General features: G+C 38.9%; 2 protein-coding genes across 3 annotated transcripts in view; one reads left to right on the forward strand and one right to left on the reverse strand.

The window, feature by feature from the left end:
* pi4kab (phosphatidylinositol 4-kinase, catalytic, alpha b) overlaps nt 1–19,237 on the reverse strand; it is a 52,241-nt gene extending 33,004 nt beyond the window's left edge. For both annotated transcript variants that reach the window (XM_030143465.1, XM_030143464.1), the window contains exons 1-19: nt 19,101–19,237; nt 17,880–17,996; nt 16,581–16,674; nt 14,158–14,246; nt 13,567–13,639; nt 13,204–13,466; nt 12,730–12,796; nt 12,163–12,311; nt 11,998–12,063; nt 11,813–11,909; nt 11,540–11,731; nt 10,600–10,700; nt 10,336–10,465; nt 8,446–8,575; nt 7,442–7,537; nt 7,173–7,356; nt 5,092–5,195; nt 4,723–4,891; nt 4,577–4,627 (exon numbers count right to left, since the gene is read on the reverse strand). In XM_030143465.1, the coding sequence (XP_029999325.1) occupies nt 4,577–4,627; nt 4,723–4,891; nt 5,092–5,195; nt 7,173–7,356; nt 7,442–7,537; nt 8,446–8,575; nt 10,336–10,465; nt 10,600–10,700; nt 11,540–11,731; nt 11,813–11,909; nt 11,998–12,063; nt 12,163–12,311; nt 12,730–12,796; nt 13,204–13,466; nt 13,567–13,639; nt 14,158–14,246; nt 16,581–16,674; nt 17,880–17,996; nt 19,101–19,199 (2,271 nt within the window). In that variant the 5' untranslated portion in view covers nt 19,200–19,237. The remainder of the gene's footprint in view (nt 1–4,576; nt 4,628–4,722; nt 4,892–5,091; nt 5,196–7,172; nt 7,357–7,441; nt 7,538–8,445; nt 8,576–10,335; nt 10,466–10,599; nt 10,701–11,539; nt 11,732–11,812; nt 11,910–11,997; nt 12,064–12,162; nt 12,312–12,729; nt 12,797–13,203; nt 13,467–13,566; nt 13,640–14,157; nt 14,247–16,580; nt 16,675–17,879; nt 17,997–19,100) is intronic.
* Nucleotides 65–3,826, forward strand: serpind1 (serpin peptidase inhibitor, clade D (heparin cofactor), member 1). Its single transcript, XM_030143466.1, has 6 exons — nt 65–339; nt 1,123–1,766; nt 1,892–2,040; nt 2,238–2,362; nt 3,370–3,514; nt 3,635–3,826. The coding sequence occupies exons 1-6, from the start codon at nt 65–67 to the stop codon at nt 3,824–3,826; spliced, it is 1,530 nt and encodes a 509-aa protein (XP_029999326.1).
* Nucleotides 19,238–19,498: the final 261 nt, after the last annotated feature.

The raw sequence follows: 19,498 nt of genomic DNA on the forward strand, positions 1-19,498 counted from the left end.
GAATTGTGGTAAACCGTAATAATGAGATTATTCATTCTTCATCATGTTCATGTCAGTCTTTAGGATGTGGCCCATCACGGTCATTTCTGTGGTCTGTCTGCTGGTCAGTCCATGCCTAGCTGGAATAAAAGACCTCAGCTCTCACTTCGCTGACCCCACCCCAGACCCTAACCCAGACCCCAGAGGCTTAGACCATGGGGGGGGTACAGATATGGAGGCCATCCCTTTGGACTTCCACACAGAAAACACCGTCACTAATGACCTGGTGTTTGACGGTTTTGAGGACGAAGACTACATAGACTTTGACACAATCCTGGCTGGAGGCGGTGATGACTACACGTAAGTATTAATACTGATTCTGTCTGTGGTGTTCAGTAGTGAAATAAAAATAGCTTCATGTTGTTGACAGGTTGTAACATTTGATTCGAGCTGCTTGGGTCATGTTTTTCTGATTTATTGATATAATGTACATTAGTACAGCTGAGGTCAGAAATTGTATTCAAACTTGGTCCACAGATCTAAGCATTTTAGTTCAGTCAGCCAAACGAGTCTATTTTGATGATTATAATTTGAGAACAACAGTAGAGACTTTCTTTTATGCATTTCATCTCATTCTCAGAGAGTTTACATTCTATTCAGTTGCATTTCCTTCATCCAACATAAATCCATTTCTTGGCGTGGCTTTCACAACCTTGGCACAACAATCTGCAGAAATTATGGCCCATCCCACCTAAGACATCATAAAACTGAGTCAGGTTTTGTTGACTTCACTGTATAAACTTGCCTCTTTCACTTCAGCCTTCGGATGGTCTGTTGAATCAAGGGCAGAACTTTGTGATGGCCACTCAAAAACGTTTACTTTGTTGGCCTTCAGCCATATTAGTTCCTTTTTTCTGATCACTGTCCTGCTCTAACAGCTTTTTACCTCCAAACTTTTGTTGATGTCTTAATCTTAAGAAAACCAACCTCCAGCCTCAACTCTATATAACTACATGGACAGACCAGTGTAAAAAGCTAAATATATAGTAAATATATAGTAAAATATAGTTGATTACGATGTAGCTGTACTTATGTTTTTAAATACATTTGACTAATTGATGATGATCTTTTGATATTTTTCAGTGATGGTGATACAATAGATGAGATTGCCACACCAGAACCTGATATTGACATCTTTGCTGAGCCCTCAGACCCAAAAATTCGTCGTGCCAGACTGTTGCGACTGTTCCACGGTCGGTCTCGCCTTCAGCGCCTAAATATTGTCAACGCCAATTTTGGTTTTAACCTCTATCGAAGTATCCGTAATGATGTCAACCAGACAGACAACATCCTGCTGGCACCAGCGGGCATGTCCATCGCAATGGGGATGATGTCTTTAGGAGCAGGACCTGGAACCCATGAGCAGATCTACAATTCTTTGGGATTTGCTGAATTTGTCAACGCTAGCCATCACTATGACAACACGACAGTGCATAAGCTCTTCAGGAAACTGACACATAGGCTTTTTCGGAGAAAATTTGGTTATACTCTGCGCTCTGTTAATGACGTCTATTTAAAGAAGGATGTGACAGTGAAAGATACTTTCCGTACCGAGACGAAGGCTTATTATTTTGCAGAGCCACAGTCAGTGGATTTCAGGGACCCTGCCTTTTTGAACAAAGCCAACCGTCGCATCTTGAAGCTGACCAAAGGACTGATCAGAGAACCACTTAAGAGTGTGGACCCAAATATGGTTCTTATGCTCCTCAACTACCTGTACTTTAAAGGTAAGTGAAAATAAAGAGATTTTGCAAAGAAAAGAAAAATTGTACACACATCTGCCATCTTTGTTTGATTACTTGCATTCCAAAGTAAACATATGACTAGCTGTCCGTATTTGTTTACATTAAAGGTACATGGGAGCAGAAATTCCCCAAAGAAATGACTTACTACCGCAACTTCCGTATCAATGAAAAGACAAATGTTCGGGTGCCGATGATGACCAACAAAGGAAACTACATGGCTGCTGCTGACCATGAATTAGACTGTGACATCCTACAAGCAAGTAGCATCATACTGTCTTTCAGTTTACAGTAGATTAGACCTTTAGTCAGGAGATTAGATTAGACACTGAAATAATCAAGCATGTTTCCTGCAAGGAGCAAGTACTAACAACAAATTCCTGCTGGGCACATACACTAAGTCATAAATGGCCCAAATAGGCTGTATAACAATAGTTGAAACTCTCTTATTTTCAGCTCCCATACACAGGAAACATCAGTATGCTCATAGCATTGCCAAGGAAGATCACTGGCATGAGAACCTTGGAGCAAGAGATCTCTTCGACTGTTGTCAACAAGTGGCTGAAGAACATGACCAACAGGTCAGCAGCATTCTCCAATACAATCTCTAAGTAGCCTTACAGAACATATTATTCAGTTATCCTTTTGAACGAGTGCCTGTTTATACGGTTTGAATTTCACATTGTTTGAATCCATGTCCCCTTTCCAACAATGAAAATGTAGCGCTACTACCAACACTCAGACAACCTTTGCTGCCTTTCAGTGTGCTACATAGTGTTTACAAAGGTAGGAGAGCCTAACCTCTTTGTATACAGAAACAAATCTCTGCAAGGTAGCTGAAACTGTCAGAATACCACTTCAGACTTTGTTCAACATTTTCAAGGGTTACAGAGCCAAGATAAAGCTATAAATGATATGTCTCTGTAATTGTACATGTCTGTGGCAGCAGTGCTAGCACCAACTTGTCAACTTGGTTAGAACAAACCTTCCTCAACCCATGATGTAAGTGGTTCTTTGTTAAATAAGAACAAAAGGCTTCATGTCTGTGCTTTGACTGTCATCATTTTGGCTTTTTGAAGCCAGAACTGATCATTATTCTGAAGAGGCTGAGGAAGCATGAGTGTGCAATAGGTAAGATAACACTAGAGGTAACTTAATGACACTGCACGTTGTTTTACTTAATAAACATATGCTTTGAAAGTCCATGTCCACTTCCATGCAGACAACACCAATGTCTTTTTTGAGGTCTGGCATCTTACTAACAGGACTGCCAGTGCATTTATTAGACAGTCCAAAAAAAGCAAATGAAACTACAAGATCTAAAAAATTATTGATTTTATTATAGACCTAGTATTTAAAGAGAGAAGTTCAAAACAAGTTAAATGGAACCAACATCTAACCACACAAGAAATTCTGGCATTGGCTACAACTTTACATTGTACTTTTTGCTGCTCTAAAATCAGTTTTCCTGGCCAAGTCAATAGGAACCTGCTTTGAACCGGCTTTCAAGGTGTTGTGATGGAAAATTGGTATTAAGGAAGTTTTAAAAGCTTAATAGTAAACAAATCTTTTTTGCATTTCATGTCAGGACCCGCGAAGTAGTTGTACCTCGCTTTAAACTGGAGCAAAACTATGACCTGATTGAGAATCTGAAGGAGATGGGCCTGACTGACTTGTTTCGGGACAGTGGAGACTTCTCTGGAATGGCTTCTGAAAAGGTCGTCATAAACTGGGTAAGTATGCCTGATCCAAATAAAAGTAAGCCTAGACAGTTTATCATCTTTATCACATATGCTTCGTAATCAATCATCTTTATAAATCATTTAAAAATGTTTTTTGGCCCCATTCTCAAGCTGAAACATCAAGGAACCATCACTGTGAATGAGGAGGGCACAGAGGCTGCTGCTCTGACCCAAGTGGGCTTCATGCCCCTTTCCTCTCAGATCCGCTTCGTTGTGGACCATCCCTTCCTCTTCTTGATCTACGAGCACCGCACAGACTGCCTTGTATTCATGGGTCGGGTTGCAAACCCTTCAAAGAACTGAACTTGACCTGCTAAACAGCTAGCATGTTCTCAATAAAATCCATGCTTGACGTCCAGCAAAGGTTTAATGTATCTCAAACATTACTGATTTTATTACCTGAAAAGCTGTTTTTAACAGTCATCAATCTGTATTAGTACAATGTGAAACATCCTAACACGCTTTTATGTATGCAACGTCTCTCACTAAACATTTAGCCTTGTCCCTCATCTTGGTTAAAGTGTTGAGTCTGTCTGCATGAGTCTACGAATATTTGTTATCCATCTGTTAATGTTTGATCTTTTGCAGCAAGGTAGGTCAATATGTGTCCTCTAAAAATGACATTGCATAACTGTTATAATGTCATAATACAATATTATAATTAGCAACATGAAATACAAGAAAATGAGTAGTGAAATCATAAACCATAGATTTTAAGTTTGCCTATTTTTGTATTTATATTTTATAATTTTTTCAAATATTCCATACAGTGTTTGCTAAACAATTAATACTGGAAAAAACTGTTTTAGAACAAATCGTCTTTATGAAAATACCAAAGTACTACATTGGAGTATGAAGGATTGTAGAAGCATTTCTAGTGAACTGGGTCCACAGTTGTTTGTACTGCAGCTGAGGGTAAATATTTACTCATAGAGTTAAATGCTAACTAAAACCCAGTATGTACTCCTGAGAACCTTTTAACTACACATGATCTTGTAATGTATAAATGGAACTGGTGGCACAGAGGCAGATCATTGCAGAAACATGACTTACCACAGCAATCACTGGAATGAGGACCCCAAGGTTTCCAGCACTACTTGATGCCTATAAAAGACAAAGAGCAATTAACAGTAACTCATCAACATCACTGTTATTTCCTGCTGTTTTAAAGTGTTTATCCATGCTAAGTATGTATGTACCTTAAGTGCTGGCCCCTTGTCTGAGGCCCTCTCACTGGCCCTCTTTCCTTCCAGGCCAAGCTGGACAAACAGCTCTAGAAGGTTCACCATCAGTTCATCCACAAGTTGCTCCCCCTGCAGGTTGGCCGCAATGTTGGCCAGAGCATTGATCACAGCCAGAGAGCAGTGTCTTTGGTAGAAACACAAGACAAAACTTCAACTACAATAACACACATTAACATAAAGCCAACAAGACTTTCAACTTTAGATAATTGTGCTCATTTTAATAATGAGCAATGTAGCACCAACGTCAGACGTGTACTGCTACGATTATAGCATTGTACTTCTTTACCTACTGTTTCAATGAGCTGGGTAATGGTAGGTGCTCACCTGTAGCCATGATCTCTGTAGTCTTTAGTAGCAGAGTAAACCACTGAACTGGCTTTTACACTGATCTGCTGGAACAAGTTCCACACCTCCTGGTAGATGTATTGCTACAGTAGAAAAAGAAAGTAAGTTCGACAGTCAAAAACAAAGTGATGCCAACTTTTTATAATCATCTGTGAATCCATGATGGGAACTGCAATTGTTTTTCTCAGTAGTGAAAGAAAAAGCTACAAACAATCAAACACAATATGACGTTAATGACAGCAATACCTGCACTACAGATAATTATTTAAATATTAAAATAATGATTAATACTTGGGTTTCCTGGACTGGGGTGCAATTTGTTCACCGCAGCATCAACATGAACCAAAAGTACATTTACACTTCTCATAATAACATCATAGCATTTGTGTAAAACCAGGAATATGCCCTGGTCTGAAATCTGCAGTGACCAGCAGCTGAATGTGATCTGAACTTGTTTCTACTATCTTTACTGTCATTTATGTCTTTGGCTGCAGAAAAAAATCACCACATAAACTCCTGAAGAGTGTTGTGGGACAAGTGGACACATTTAGTGCTGCTGACTTTAAAGAAACACTATAAACCAACTTAAATACAAATGCAACTTTAATAATAACCAATAATAACCCATGATGGAACGCTCATTTACTGGTACTCACCAAGTTCATAAACTGAAAATCACTGGGATGGGAATATTTTGATAATATTCTCCTCAGCATGTCTAGTTGAGTAATGACGTGAAAATCGTGTTTTTAATACATCTGTGTATGTCAGCCCTGTGATGATCTGGTAAACTGTCCAGAGTGTACCCAGCCTTCACCCATTAGTACCTGGGATAGACTCCAGCACCCTCACAGTCCTCACGAGGACTAACCGATTCAGAAAATGGATGGATGTTTATAATACTTATTTAACGATGCAATCTTTGTTATTTTCTCTGAAAATCAGATCATTGGCAAAATCAAGATTGTTCACAATATAACCCAGACCTGCTTTACATGACATATTATGTGTTTTTATTTAATTTACACTGCCCGGCCCCAAAAAAAGTTGCACACGCAATATTTGACTGCACCACCTTTGGTTCTGATTACAGGAGACATTCGCTGTGACATCTTTTTTTGCCACATAATGCTTGTGTGGTGTCACAATAAGGTTCAGTATATTCTTTCCATCCATCTGCATCAGTCAGAGTTAAATAAACAGCCTGGACAAAAAAAGTAACTGCTTGGATTAAAAGGAGCAAATAGTTCAGATCCTTACATGGGTCAGTACTGCTGTGGTTCATAATAGAACAGGTTATTTAACTCTAACTGTGTCCTCTCATGTCTTTAATGTCTAAAAGACTGGACAATACCAGGACTGATCAGGATCATCAGGCTTGTGACAGAATGGTTCAGGGAGAATGAGACATCATTTTCACACATGGATTAGCCTCCATAAAGTCCAGACTCTAATTTGGGATGTGATGAAGACTTGATGCAGCGGTCTGATTCTCCATCATCAATAATCCAAACATTAATGCAACTATGGATGGAAAAAATATTATGAAGGTTATTGCGATACTACATAAGCTATATGTGACAAAAAAGATGTGACAGTGAATGTCTCCTGTAATCAGTACCAAAGGTGGTGCGGTCAAATACTGCATGTGTGACTTTTTTTTGGCTGGGCAGTGTATTAGACATTATATAGAAGCAAACTATATTTTCTCTGAAAAGTTTGTCTTGCCTTTCAGAAACTTAGTTTGGGTACTCTGAGTACACACTCTGCTATTTAACTCCTCTGAGCTGTCAACTGAAATACTGGAACTTGCTGTAAATGCACAGTGAATTGAGTGGGTGAACAGCAGGAACACTTAAGCAGCAGGCACCGGGGTTTCAATAATTACAGTGGTCAGTCTCCCTGGGTTAAACAAGGTTACTAATATTACATTAGGCCATGATTATTCCATGTGTTTCACCATTTAATGACTCCCTGCTGGTGGTACAGTGCACTAACATCCTCTTCAAACATCTTATCGAGGTAAGAGCCACTAAAAAGGCTGCGTCATCATGACTCACATTTCCTGTGATGACCATGCAGCCGAGCTGGTCTATGATAAGGACGTCCAGCTGTGATGGAGGCTGGCAGAATTTCTGTTGAAGGATTTGGAGGATGTGCTCCATGACTTTAGGTGTGTCTCTCAGAGCAACTGCAATGTGGCCCAGTGCTCGAATGGTGTGATCGGGGATTAGATGAGCATCCCTGGGGGAAAGATTCTTTTACTATCCGATCATCTGTTTTAAAGAATGGAAATATTTGAATTGTGCAGCTTAGAAGTGTTGCTCACTTGTCATTCTCCTGTGAAATGTACAGACGGTTGAACAGACTGGCCAGAAAAGCCTCCACAATAACACTGTCCATGGTCAGGCCAGCTTTCAGACATCTGGAGATACACAAAATGTGAAAATAGTGTTTAAATAAACCTCCAAGCAGCAATGGTCAGGCCCTTACAGCTTCACACATGTGGTGCGAGGAAATCTTCAAGCCTTGACTTTCATCAAATGCATAAAGGAATTAAATGTAACTATAAATGTAAAAGCGCTCAATCAGTCAGATAATGTTATCACTACTGGATGTCTTCTTTTTACTGTTACAACCACACTTTAATACTGTCACAGATGTGTTCAGACCAGGTCTCTTATCATTCACGAGGAATCTGGGGTAGGCTGAAAGATGTTCATCCACAACAACTTTCTTTTTCATGGCAAAACATTAAAATTTGGCATGCTACCACTGCAACAGCAGCATTCAACTAATGAACAGCAGTTTGATCATGTTTCAACACTAAGGTCTTAAATAACACAGACCAAATTTGAAATCACTCAGGTTAAGTCTCAAGGAAGAGATATAGAATACTAGTGCAGGAAATAGCACAAATAGGGAAAATGTTGCATATTTAAATCAAAAGGGCCTTCTTCCTGTTGTGTTTAGAGGCTGTTTTGTGCATCTGAACCAGGTACATGTGCCTCAAAATTTTGGTACTTCTAAGTAAAACCCCATGTGGGGGCTTACTTATTCAAATTCTGCAGAGTATGTTATTAAGTTACATCCAAGCCCAAGACAAATAAAATAAAACATTTTTGCCACACTTCTAACACACGAACAAAGTTTCATGAATTTTAAAAATACCATCATTTCAAAACAATAGTAGTCATCATTACAGATACAATATGGTCTTTGCATCACTCTGTGTTCATGACCTGAAAATGACATGACTTACATTGTAACTTATTATAAATCACATAAAATTCTCAAATCTAATCTGTACTGTGTCTAGTGTTTGAGTCTGACCTGCAGATGTTGTCGATGGAAATGTCTCTGAGTTGTTCGTACATGGATGGTTGGTCCTTTCTGTTGGACAGGACATTAAAGGTGGCCTGCGAATGCTCATTGGTTACATTGATCCTGATTTCTCCTGTGCCTGAACAGAATGACAGCAGCACAAACACAGTAACAGCAATAAAAAAAGACTTAAAAAATAGGCATTGTCATTAAGGCAATAACAGACTCCTGCACAAAAACAGAAAAATGCTACAGGCAGAGTATAGCACCTTTAGTCATTTGAGAAATCAGCAGCTATCTATCAAGAGAATGACATTATATAAGGGAAGCTGATTTGCATTACAAATTCACTCTGCCTGCCGGTGCAGGTCAATGAACACTCAGGTCAAGTCAATAGCGGATGAGAGCCATATGTGCTAATGATACCATTATTGGTGGACACTTTGCACTGGATCATCAGCTTCAGCTCTGGCTGTTCATGTTATACTTGGTTATATATTGGTCTCAATTTGACAGATGGTAGACAACTTCTGATTTGGACTCACGTTAGTTTTTTACCAAATGTATAATTACTTTTGTTGCTGCTGTTCAAAATTTGATACTTTCAATTACACAAAAAGTTATTGCTACATAATCTTGATCAGTCTTAATACCATTTTTTCTATGGAATTCAGCTCAGCAGAAGCTAGTGTTGAGAACTCACTAGTTACACGCCATTGAGGTATTACAAAAGTGTAAACTGTTACTTTACTGAGAAGAAAAACATAATTAAATTACATTTAGTATGGAAAAAGTAGGTGATTTCAAAGGGCTTACATCTGGATGCATTCTTTTCAGTAAAACTCATATTGGAATTAAATGGCATTGATAGTGGTATTGGTATCAGTATAAACTGACTCCAGAATTTGCCTGAAGCTAATGTTATCTTCTCAATTGGACATATTGACTGTGAGGAAATGTAATAGCTCAAAAAGTACTCCCATTTACTCAGGACTTTTTAGTTAAATATTCAAATTCACATTTACTGATTCATTACTTTGAGACTGACAGTGAGTGATGCATATTTATTTGAATAATTTACTATTTTCACATAGATCACATAGTTCACCAATTATCTGGCTTATATTAAACCCAAAGATAGTTAATAAATGTCAGATATGCATAATGTCTTCATTGCAAAATTGCCTGTGGATGAAGAGGGATAACATCTGCCAATTAACCGGCTACTTCAAACTATTGCCATATCAGCTGTTGAAAATCTGTTATTGGTCGACCTTTAATGTGCAGAACATAACAATAATTTTGTTGCTTTGCATCTGTTCACTGTGTAGGACTACTCTGTTTTGGTACAGTTTATGACAGTGTAGATTGGCAACACCACTGGCCTCTCCTCTGTCAATCAGACAGACAGACAGACAGACAGACAGACAGACAGACAGACAGACAGACAGACAGACAGATAGACAGATAGACAGATAGATAGATAGATAGATAGATAGATAGATAGATAGATAGATAGATAGATAGAGAGAGAGACACTTTATTAATCCCAAGGGAAATTCAAGTATTCAGCAGCTTTGCATACAGCACAAGAAGACAAAAAACAGACAGAACAAAACAAGCACATTAGTAACCTGGTTGACATTAAGGTTAGTATATACTCTAAAAAACTTGCTATAGAACTTACTCCAAAAAACTTCCTATACAATCAAATCTACTACATGGTTTAAAACAGGAAAAAGATTAGTAATCAAATGCAAAATGTTACATTTTTAACAAAGTAATATGTAACCTGTAACCTACTACACCCACCTACAACCACATAATAAATAATGCTGTCAGGTACAAAGCAACCTGAGGAACAAACACCTATTTAGGAATGAAAAGGACTGCCCGTACCCGTGCTGTACTGGCTGTGATACTTGTAGAGTTTAATAAGAACAGGAGAGGGAACAACCAGGAAGTCTCTGAGTGATGTTGTGGTAGAGTGAGCTACCACTGGGAACCTCTCACACAGACGCCCTAAGCCCTGAGACAAAGGGATAAAAACATTTACAAAAACTGCTCAGTTTCACAGCTCATGTGTTAATAATGTGATAAGTTCATTTTAATCTAAAATCCATGTTTTTACAGGATGTGAATATCTCAGATCTCCTTCTATACCTGTAGACAGCAGATGAGCAGGGGCATGTGAGCAATGATGACTTTACTCGAGGTTTTCGACTGCAGCTTTTCTGAGAGTTTGGTGCACAAATTCTCTGCCCCTGAAAAGAAGAAAGAGGGAATTGTCAAACAGTTGCTATAGAGGTCCATAACCCAGCATCACTTGTAACATATAGAACAAGACCCGTGTGTCTGTAATGTAGAACATTAGGACAAAAAAAAAATACTCCTATCAACATCTATCAACTATCAAATAGACACTGAATCTCTCCACAAAGCCACCAGACACCCATGACAAAAACAGTCATTTAACTTCACTTATCGTATGAGTTTCAGGTCTCTTGTTGTTTAGTTGTGTTTCTTTGTGTTATTTTGTAACTTTGGGCTTTTAACATATTAGTTCAGATGCAAACTGATACACTAATTCCAGGTAAAATTATAAAGATATAGCGACCTTGTCAAATGGAATGTTACAACAGGCATTTGGCAACCTGAAGAGGCTAAATGCCTCTATTTTTGAATTGCACAATGTACAAATATGCATACTTCAATGTAGGAGCCACTGACCAAAACAGCAGCATTACATCTTCTTCCTCTCATGTTGGACTGAGCTGGATAATACAGTGACAGACTACTCGGTCTAGTATTACAGCTAGCTGCTTAGCATGCTAACTGTTGCCAATGTCAATGACTTCTTTACATCTTGATAATTTTCACAAATTCTCCTTGAATGTTTAACGTACAAATTTGACAAATTATACCTTATAAACTATACCTGTAACATCTTACCATACTGACTTCTTTAGACATTGGAGGATGGCAAACATGTGCCAGAAATGCCTACTCTGGTTCAAACAGCTGCTCTGAGACAGTAAACACAACCAGTATCCCTGTAATTATGATTACAATGCTCTGCTCACTCTCTCCCCCAATTGATTACCTTGCTCATCTTTCACAGCCCACACCATGAGGTCTACACAGGCAGCGTTGGCTTGGCAACGAAGCTTGAGGGGGCTTTGTTCCCCTGGCAACCCCCCCGCATCATGAAGTACCCGCTGCAGCTCGGACTGGCTGCTGCTAAACTGTTCCAGCACGAAGTCGTGCACCTCTCGCACAAAGGTTGACTGCAAGGCTGGTGAACAGGAAGAAGGTAAATATAACAAAGGAGTCTGTGGAATAAAAGTACAAAAAATAACCTCTTAACATACTTTACCTTTCATGTAGTAGAGTGTGTCCCGCAGCATTTTGAAGACGCACACATAGAGAGGATCACTGAAGGTTTTGTAATACAGGTTGATTCCAGGGTTAGTCTAGAAGAGAAAATGACAGAGATTACGCACACCAGCACTGATTTTTCTTTGGGAACCTATCGATGTAATAAAATTCTTCTAGAGTTACCTCTGTAACTTCATTCATGGTGGCATCCAGTGTTTTCAAGAAAGCATCAGAAACAAACGTTTTTACCTGCAAATGTGCACAAGCACTGGTAAAGACACATGATAGCAGGATGGAGGACCACAGAAGTAGCATGATAGTAAAAGAGCCAACTGTGGGGTACTGTACCATGCCAAGGAGCTGTCGCAGCAGATCAACAGGCACCTCCACCTCATTCTCTCCTGCTCCCATGAACAGAGGAGACATGGAGAAACTGGAGCTGACCGTAGAGAAATAGTAGTCAGGGTCTACTGAGCTGCTGTCTGGGAGGTAGGCACCTGAAAAAGAAAGGAATGGTTTAACAAATGAGGCGGTAACTATGACTGATTTAGATATAAGATACATAGATGGAGTGGGGTTCACATTTGGATGTCCCCTTCTCTGCAGAAATTACTAAAATACTCATTTTATACAAAGCACCTACGAGGCACTACTTATCTCTTTTTTTTTTTTTTTTTTTTAGTTTAAGTTTTTGTTTGTTGTTAGTTGGTTTTTGGAAAAATGAAAAATGGAAAATTGGACATGCTTATACCTGAGCTGAGAGGATAGGTATACTGAAAATATGTCCTAATAAAAAAATTATTTAAAAAAATAAATGAAAATTAAAGCAGACTTACAAGTGCAGATAAAGAATAAGATGTAATATGTATTTGTTACATCAGAGTCACTGAATCAAAGCATCCCATTGTGCTTTACCTTCAAAGTAATGTGGCCCAGGGGCTGTGGGAGAGCAGGGAGAGTGGCCTCCTGGATCTGTGCACACCTATGAGACAGCGGACTATTAACCTCTAACCAACCAAAACAAAGCCGTCACAGTTTAGTCTCAGATGTTGAGAAAAAAATAAGTATATGTCCAATTTCATCAGCATATACGGGGCCATCACAGAAATACTCAAGTTAATACGCAAAGATGTCAAACATTTTTTAACAGAAAATAGAACCCAGCAAATTATGCCTTTTTCCTCAACTGAAGTCATATAATGTATCATTGCATGTGTATTTGTCTCATAATAACTGCCATATAACATACAGTTAGCTGATGTATTTCTTGATATCGTAACTTTTTCCTGGCAATAGTCCCCAAATTCTGGTATTGTTTGGACACTGGTCACAAAGACTGTGCAGTCATGCCATTTTTCAGACCACACGCACATATATATGCACACACACCTGTGAAAATGAATCCTGATTGGCCCCAGTGCGTCTGCGCAGAGTGTCGCTCTGACACACTGTGAGCAGCGATGATGGCAGGATGGAGCGGAAGTCATTGAAGGACCTGCGGCGAATCCCCTCTGTTTCCTCCGTGACGCAGCGAGTCTGTGGAGAGTCTTTGGGGAACAACTTGGACAGCAGGGCATCATCTGTGTTGCTGTAGCGGCCAAACGCTCGAGTCATACCCAGTAGGCTCGGAACAATATACCTGCACAGGTAGACTGGAGGGACGAGAGTGTGTGTGTGTGTGTGTGAAGCTTTATCATCCTGAAGGTGGATGAATACCTCGTTGTTTCTTTGTGCGTGCGTGCGTGTTTGTACCTTTATCATGGTTATCAGGTGTTTGGCACATGTCTTGCAATGCCTGCATGACTTCCATTACAGTGTTCAAGATCTGAAGGGTAAACAGAATAAAATCAATGATTAAAGTGAAACTTTAATCACACAGAAAGTAGTATTTCACCAATAAAATAAACAAAAAGTATGAGGCTTACACCTTCTATATTCAGTTGACCTGTGTATTCACGTTATATGAAATGGTGCCAACAATATTCAGTTTCAAAGAAATGGGCAATTAATTGACTGTAACGTTGTTTAATCTCGTCACCTGTCAGTGGTGTCAATCCTGTTTACTGTTTACTCTGACATTTTAAGTTTACTCTTGGTTACTTCACACAAATGTCATGCTATAGTGCAAATATACTGTCAATAAATGTGACATGAATAAACCTTTATGTCTTAATAAAAAGCTCTGAGTGACTCCGTTCACACACATAGGGTAACATGTTTAGGGCATTTACGATGAACAGTAATAACAGAAGCCTGTATCTGTAACGTGTGGTAAATAATGTATTTTATGATGGTTTTGACATGGAAATTAGAGGAGCAAATATGGGCACTTCATAAACAGACCTCTTGTCTGGAATCGGGGTCCCTCTGAGCCACATCTGCCAACAGGGTCACTAAACAGAAGCTAAAGTTTTCTGCAACTGGAAGAGAGTCTGAGGAGCAATGAAGAGAAAGAAAACTGACAGTAAACGCTCTGGAAAAAAGATGATACATCAGACTGTGTGTTGCAGTCAGTTGTGTCATCATACTTGGTCAATATCATCATCTTAAAACACTTTTCCATCACATGGTACCAGCTCAGTTCAACTCAACTTGATTCTACCCCAGGTACTTTATTTTCCACTATTGGCCTAGTACCCCATCAATGAACCATTTAATACAGAATCAACCTGCTATGCTGCCATCTCCAACACAGCACACACTAAGGCCCGCTGTTATTGCTTCTCGGTTCTCCAGCTGCTTATCACTGCAAGGATGCAAATTTTGTTGCAGAAGACACTGAAGACAGCAGGACAAAAAAACTTTTGAAAAAACTACGTATGGGAAAGGCTATATTAGAGTTAAGATGAGTTTGTTTGTTCAGTCCAGTAACATCCAATGATGATGCCATGATAGACAGTGACAATTCTTTCTCACCAGTGGTAATGGACCAATTGATATTACTTCAGCTCTCGTGGAACCTCGTTGGGGGTAACATCAAAAAAACTGAAAAGGTACTACGCACAACTTTAGCTGCATATATCATGAAATGTGCTGGAACACAAATTTGTGATGCTGATCAATAAAGATGTTCGTTTGGCATTGTTTTGTCACTGTGTCTTTGAATGTAAAAAAATGTATTGCTCTTGAATTAAGAAAGATTATTGCTTAAAATAAGGAGAAAACATTGGCTGCATATGTGGCAAAGCACTGGTTGCTCGTGTTGCACATTGTTAGAGCTCATTTCTAGATCATTTGTATTCCAAATAAGCTGCAAATTCTGATCTAGAAAAGCGAAGACATATGCTCTAAAAACAAGGTCGACATTCTTGCACTGCCAAGATTTTTTTTTTCTAACAGCGCTTAAAACTAGAAAAAAAACAGATTAACATCCCCAAAATAAGAAAATTTCCACTTCTTGAAAATATTTTTTTGCAGTGTGGAAGGTAAACCAAAAAAGGTGGTCACAGTAAATTCAAGATAGAGCTGCACAATACATTATTTGAGCATCGCCATCACAATGTACGTGTGCTCAATAGTCACATTGCAGGTCCTGCCATGTAGGAGGCAAATGAACTCAATGTGTTCTCATCTAATTTCAACCTGGGTACCTGACACACTCTATGCACAGTGATCAACCAATCACAAGCGTTCTTAATCAGTTTACTGAAGCAGACCACGCCCCTGCACATGGAGTGAGTCACAGGTAACAACATTGAAAAATGAGCAACGAACAAGAAAAAAAATCACTGAAAACTAAGACTTAGAGCCAAAAACAAAAACAACATCAGTTATCTGGAATTATTTCGGCTACAAGAAGGATGAAATTAAAACACGTGTTCTGTGTCGACAGTGCCTTGCACCTGTTGTCACGAGAAAAAACACAACTAATTTGTTTGACCATTTATGTTGGCACCACACGACTATTATATCCTCCAGAGTATTTTTTCATATCGCAATATATACCGCAGGGTTAAAAAAAATCGCAATGTCAGTTTTTTCCAATATCGTGCAGCCCTAATTCAAGATGAGTAATTACCATACAATGATGAAGCATCATTAATGACCATCATTGTCTGCTTTATGATCGTGTAGGATGGTCTTCCTTGTCGGCTCGCAGACTGAATCATTGGCGTATTTTAATTTACAAGTCTATTCTAGGTCTGCTCCCATCCTACCTTCAGTTGGAGATCTGACTGATCTACATCAGTCGCAGAACCACAGACGCTTATAATCTGCGTTCTCAGGATCTTTTCTTGTTGTCTGTTCCTAAAGTTAGAACTGAATTGGGGAAAAAAGCCGTCAGGTATGTGGCCCCATTCACCTGGAATGAACTACAAAAAGACCTGAAACTGAAGGATCTGGTTTTGTTGGACACTTTTAAGAGGATGTTGTATGACTTAGAGAGGGAGATATCTGGCTGCAGATGTTTTACCTGATGCACTTTTGTCTACATTTCATGAGCACTTTTTGCAGAGTTGACTTTGGAAGGTTTGACTTGTCTATGTGCTTTTTGTGTATTCGGTTTATGTATGGAAGTCTGTCTGTAACTATTTAATGTACTGCTGCCCATCTTGCCAGGACACTCTTGAAAAAGAGATTCTTAATCTCAATGAGGTTTTCCTGGTTAAATAAAGGTAAAATAAAAAATAAAAAATTTTTTGTAACATGTCTTGAGTTATGACTGATAATAATAATTACGACAATTATTTTAGTGCTCTAACTACAAGTGAAAAGTAGTCAGCAGTCAAAAATAAAATGTCCCATTGTAAGGTGATTGCACTTACCCTTTCCCTTCTTTCCCAAGCTCTCTTCAATCCATTGAACCCGTGGCAGCCCTCTCAATAAGCTCAGCAAGTAAGAAACAAGCATGTCTTTGTGCTGCCAGCGGAAAGCAAATCATTACACACCACAAACAACGGTAACTGTTGGTACAGGGTAGCACTTTTGTTTGTCTTGATAATTAAGTATTGAAAATGTGTATTTCAACTTCATCAGAAGTTGGTTTCAGACAATAAATCAAAAGATGATTCAACACTAAAACGTGAAACTAATGCTATGCACAGGTGGCATTGAAGCTTTGTACCACTGTGTCTCAGTGTGATGAGGTTAAAGGCTTACACAGCCCGCTTCATACTAATCACACTCATAATCAGATTAACCGAATAAGCTTATCGTTGTGATACTTGTTGAGTCCTGTGGGGGACTGGCAGTACAAGCACAGTAACACTACTGATATGGTAATGATAACTTATAGAAGTGGGAACAAAGTGACTCACAAAACTACACATTCATGACACAGTAATTCAGCTATACAGGATAAGTAGAGTTGCAATTTTAAGAGATTTTCACAGAATGATAACTGTCTCAAACATCTTAGTTTCACAATATCATCAAGGATAATGTATTACACAATGAATATTATGATTACAATTACCCCCAAACTCAGAAAACAGAAAGGATTTTACCTTGAATAGACACTTGATTGTGACTTAATTGTGAATTTTTTTAAGAGAGTATGTAGGAAAAAAAAGATTAGAAAGGTGTACATTTATCATTTGAACAAAAGAAATTAGGAGCAATGTGCTCTGATGATCAAACTGCTCAATTTTGAAGCACATACCTAGGAGAGTAATGTGCACTGGATTGAATCAAACATACAATGCATGATAACCTGCAGTCCCTAAACATAAGACAGTCATCTAGAATACATCACTGTGTCTAGATCTGAAGAAGAAATACTTCTGAAGGGGTAAAAACCAAGAACTGTGTTTTCATCACTGTACTGTGGTGCCAATTTCATGCCATCCTTCGAAAAAATACTGTCTTTGGTGAGTTAAATTTGTAATTCCGAGACCGTGCAGGTTTTGATAAATATATGTAATACACTATATTGGATATTTCCTACCCCAGATAAACTTAATCTAAAGATGTTTTGTTACTGCCTCTTTATTGCATTCTCAACATTGTGGCTTCCATCATTTTCCAAATCCTCAGCCCACTTCTATCCATCACATATGAGGGGTGATACATACTTTAAAGTGAAAATGAAATGGACACACTGTATTAAAAAGGCTACCACCCACCTGTAAGCCAGATTCCACCAGAAACACAGCCAACGCTATCACAGCATCTCTGCGACGCACATCGAGAGTGAATACGCCACGGATTTCTACTGGACACATACATTGTAGCTTCTGGACCTGAAAGACAATGAAAACAACAAATCTGTGACATAAAATTACTGAAGAACAAATGAAAACTCTGACTGTCAGTACTAAATATCAGAGTATTTATTTACTGTGACAGTTCAGTTTTAAGAGATACTATATGTGTGTAGCCACAGCATCTTTATTTCATTTAAACAGACAGCCTGTCATGTTTTAAGACATACAATAGGATACAAATAATACACGATATGTGGAATCTCTAAATTTGTAAATATTGCTCCTTTCTAAAGTTTCTCTCCTTCACTGATGTTTTCTTTTTCTTGAGAAAGCATTCAACAGATATACATGCACTCCTGTACATGCATTATTTTAAAGTGACTGTCAAAGATTAGAGACTTTAAAAACTTTACAAAATACATGTTTTTGAGTGAACTGGGACTTGCAGTATAGTGTTGTGCAGAAACAACAGTTAATCAATTTGACAGTGACAGCAGTTGGTTCCAATTGATCCTCTCTAGAGTGCAGATGTATTGGGAATCTTTACTATTTGATCTGACATCCAGTACAGTGAGATACACTTTAGTTTTAACTACAGTACTTACTACAATACTTAACAGCCCTCCTGAGAATTTTAAATAGTCACTGTACAAAAACACTGTAACTTGAAATGTTTTAGGAGCTTTCAGTCCTGAACAACACTGATAATTAGATGCATTACAGATGACTTAGCTGTTGGTGCTCAGTTAGCTTCCTGGTCATCCTTTCAACAGGTTAGTGACAGTGTGTGTTTGTAGCAGAGCACACAGTCAGCCCTCCTGTCATCTGTCTTCTCTGTGTAAACCTGTTTGACTGCAGTGCTGATCAAACCTGACTACTGTCTGCCTGATGCGGTAACAAGCAGCGACGCCACTTTTCCTGCGGTGCACTCTTCAGTATATTACAGAGTAAATACGTCGACAGGACGAAGGTTTGCCGCATACATACACCTGTAAAACGTTCCTCATACTGTCACGTCACTAATAAAAACATAAACCTGTGCTCCTGTGTGCGGAAGCGGAGCCAATCCCCTGTTGCTTTACACGGTTATAATTTTAGCTAATTAATGCAGTTTTTTCTCTTAAATTGCACTGCTCTCACCTTCTCTACCGGTGCGGGGCGGTGGGCAGCTAAAGAGCGGGCCAAAGACAGGACTGTATTGAAATAAAACCCTCTCGTACCACCTCCCATTACCGACATGTTTACCCCTACATCAGACGAGTGAAATTGAGCCAGGGGAGGAAACTGGCAGCAGCCGCTGGCGCTGGGAAACCGCAGTACGGCAAGTCAGAAGGGACAAGCCGAACCGTGAGAATCAATTCGATATGTGGTTTTACAAAATGATAGAAGCTTGGTATTTTTTAAAATCTGGAATTATATATAAATGAGGTATATTGTCTTTTTGGTGCACGTATGAATACTTTATTTTTACGACCGGTGCTAATGTCGCCACTTTTGCGTCTTAACCGCGCAGGTTTAGTCCTCGAGACATTACGTCC

Source organism: Sphaeramia orbicularis, chromosome 9 (assembly GCF_902148855.1).
Source record: "Sphaeramia orbicularis chromosome 9, fSphaOr1.1, whole genome shotgun sequence".
In the NCBI taxonomy this organism is placed as follows: domain Eukaryota; kingdom Metazoa; phylum Chordata; class Actinopteri; order Kurtiformes; family Apogonidae; genus Sphaeramia; species Sphaeramia orbicularis.

What these genes read in the sequence shown, in the direction of transcription:
- serpind1 (XM_030143466.1), top strand. Translation starts at nt 65, where the DNA reads ATGTGGCCCATCACGGTCATTTCTGTGGTCTGTCTGCTGGTCAGTCCA. An exon ending in TAGACTGTGACATCCTACAA is followed by an intron (nt 2,041 to 2,237) that starts GCAAGTAGCATC and finishes TCTTATTTTCAG; the next exon opens with CTCCCATACACAGGAAACAT. An exon ending in AAAAGGTCGTCATAAACTGG is followed by an intron (nt 3,515 to 3,634) that starts GTAAGTATGCCT and finishes CCCATTCTCAAG; the next exon opens with CTGAAACATCAAGGAACCAT.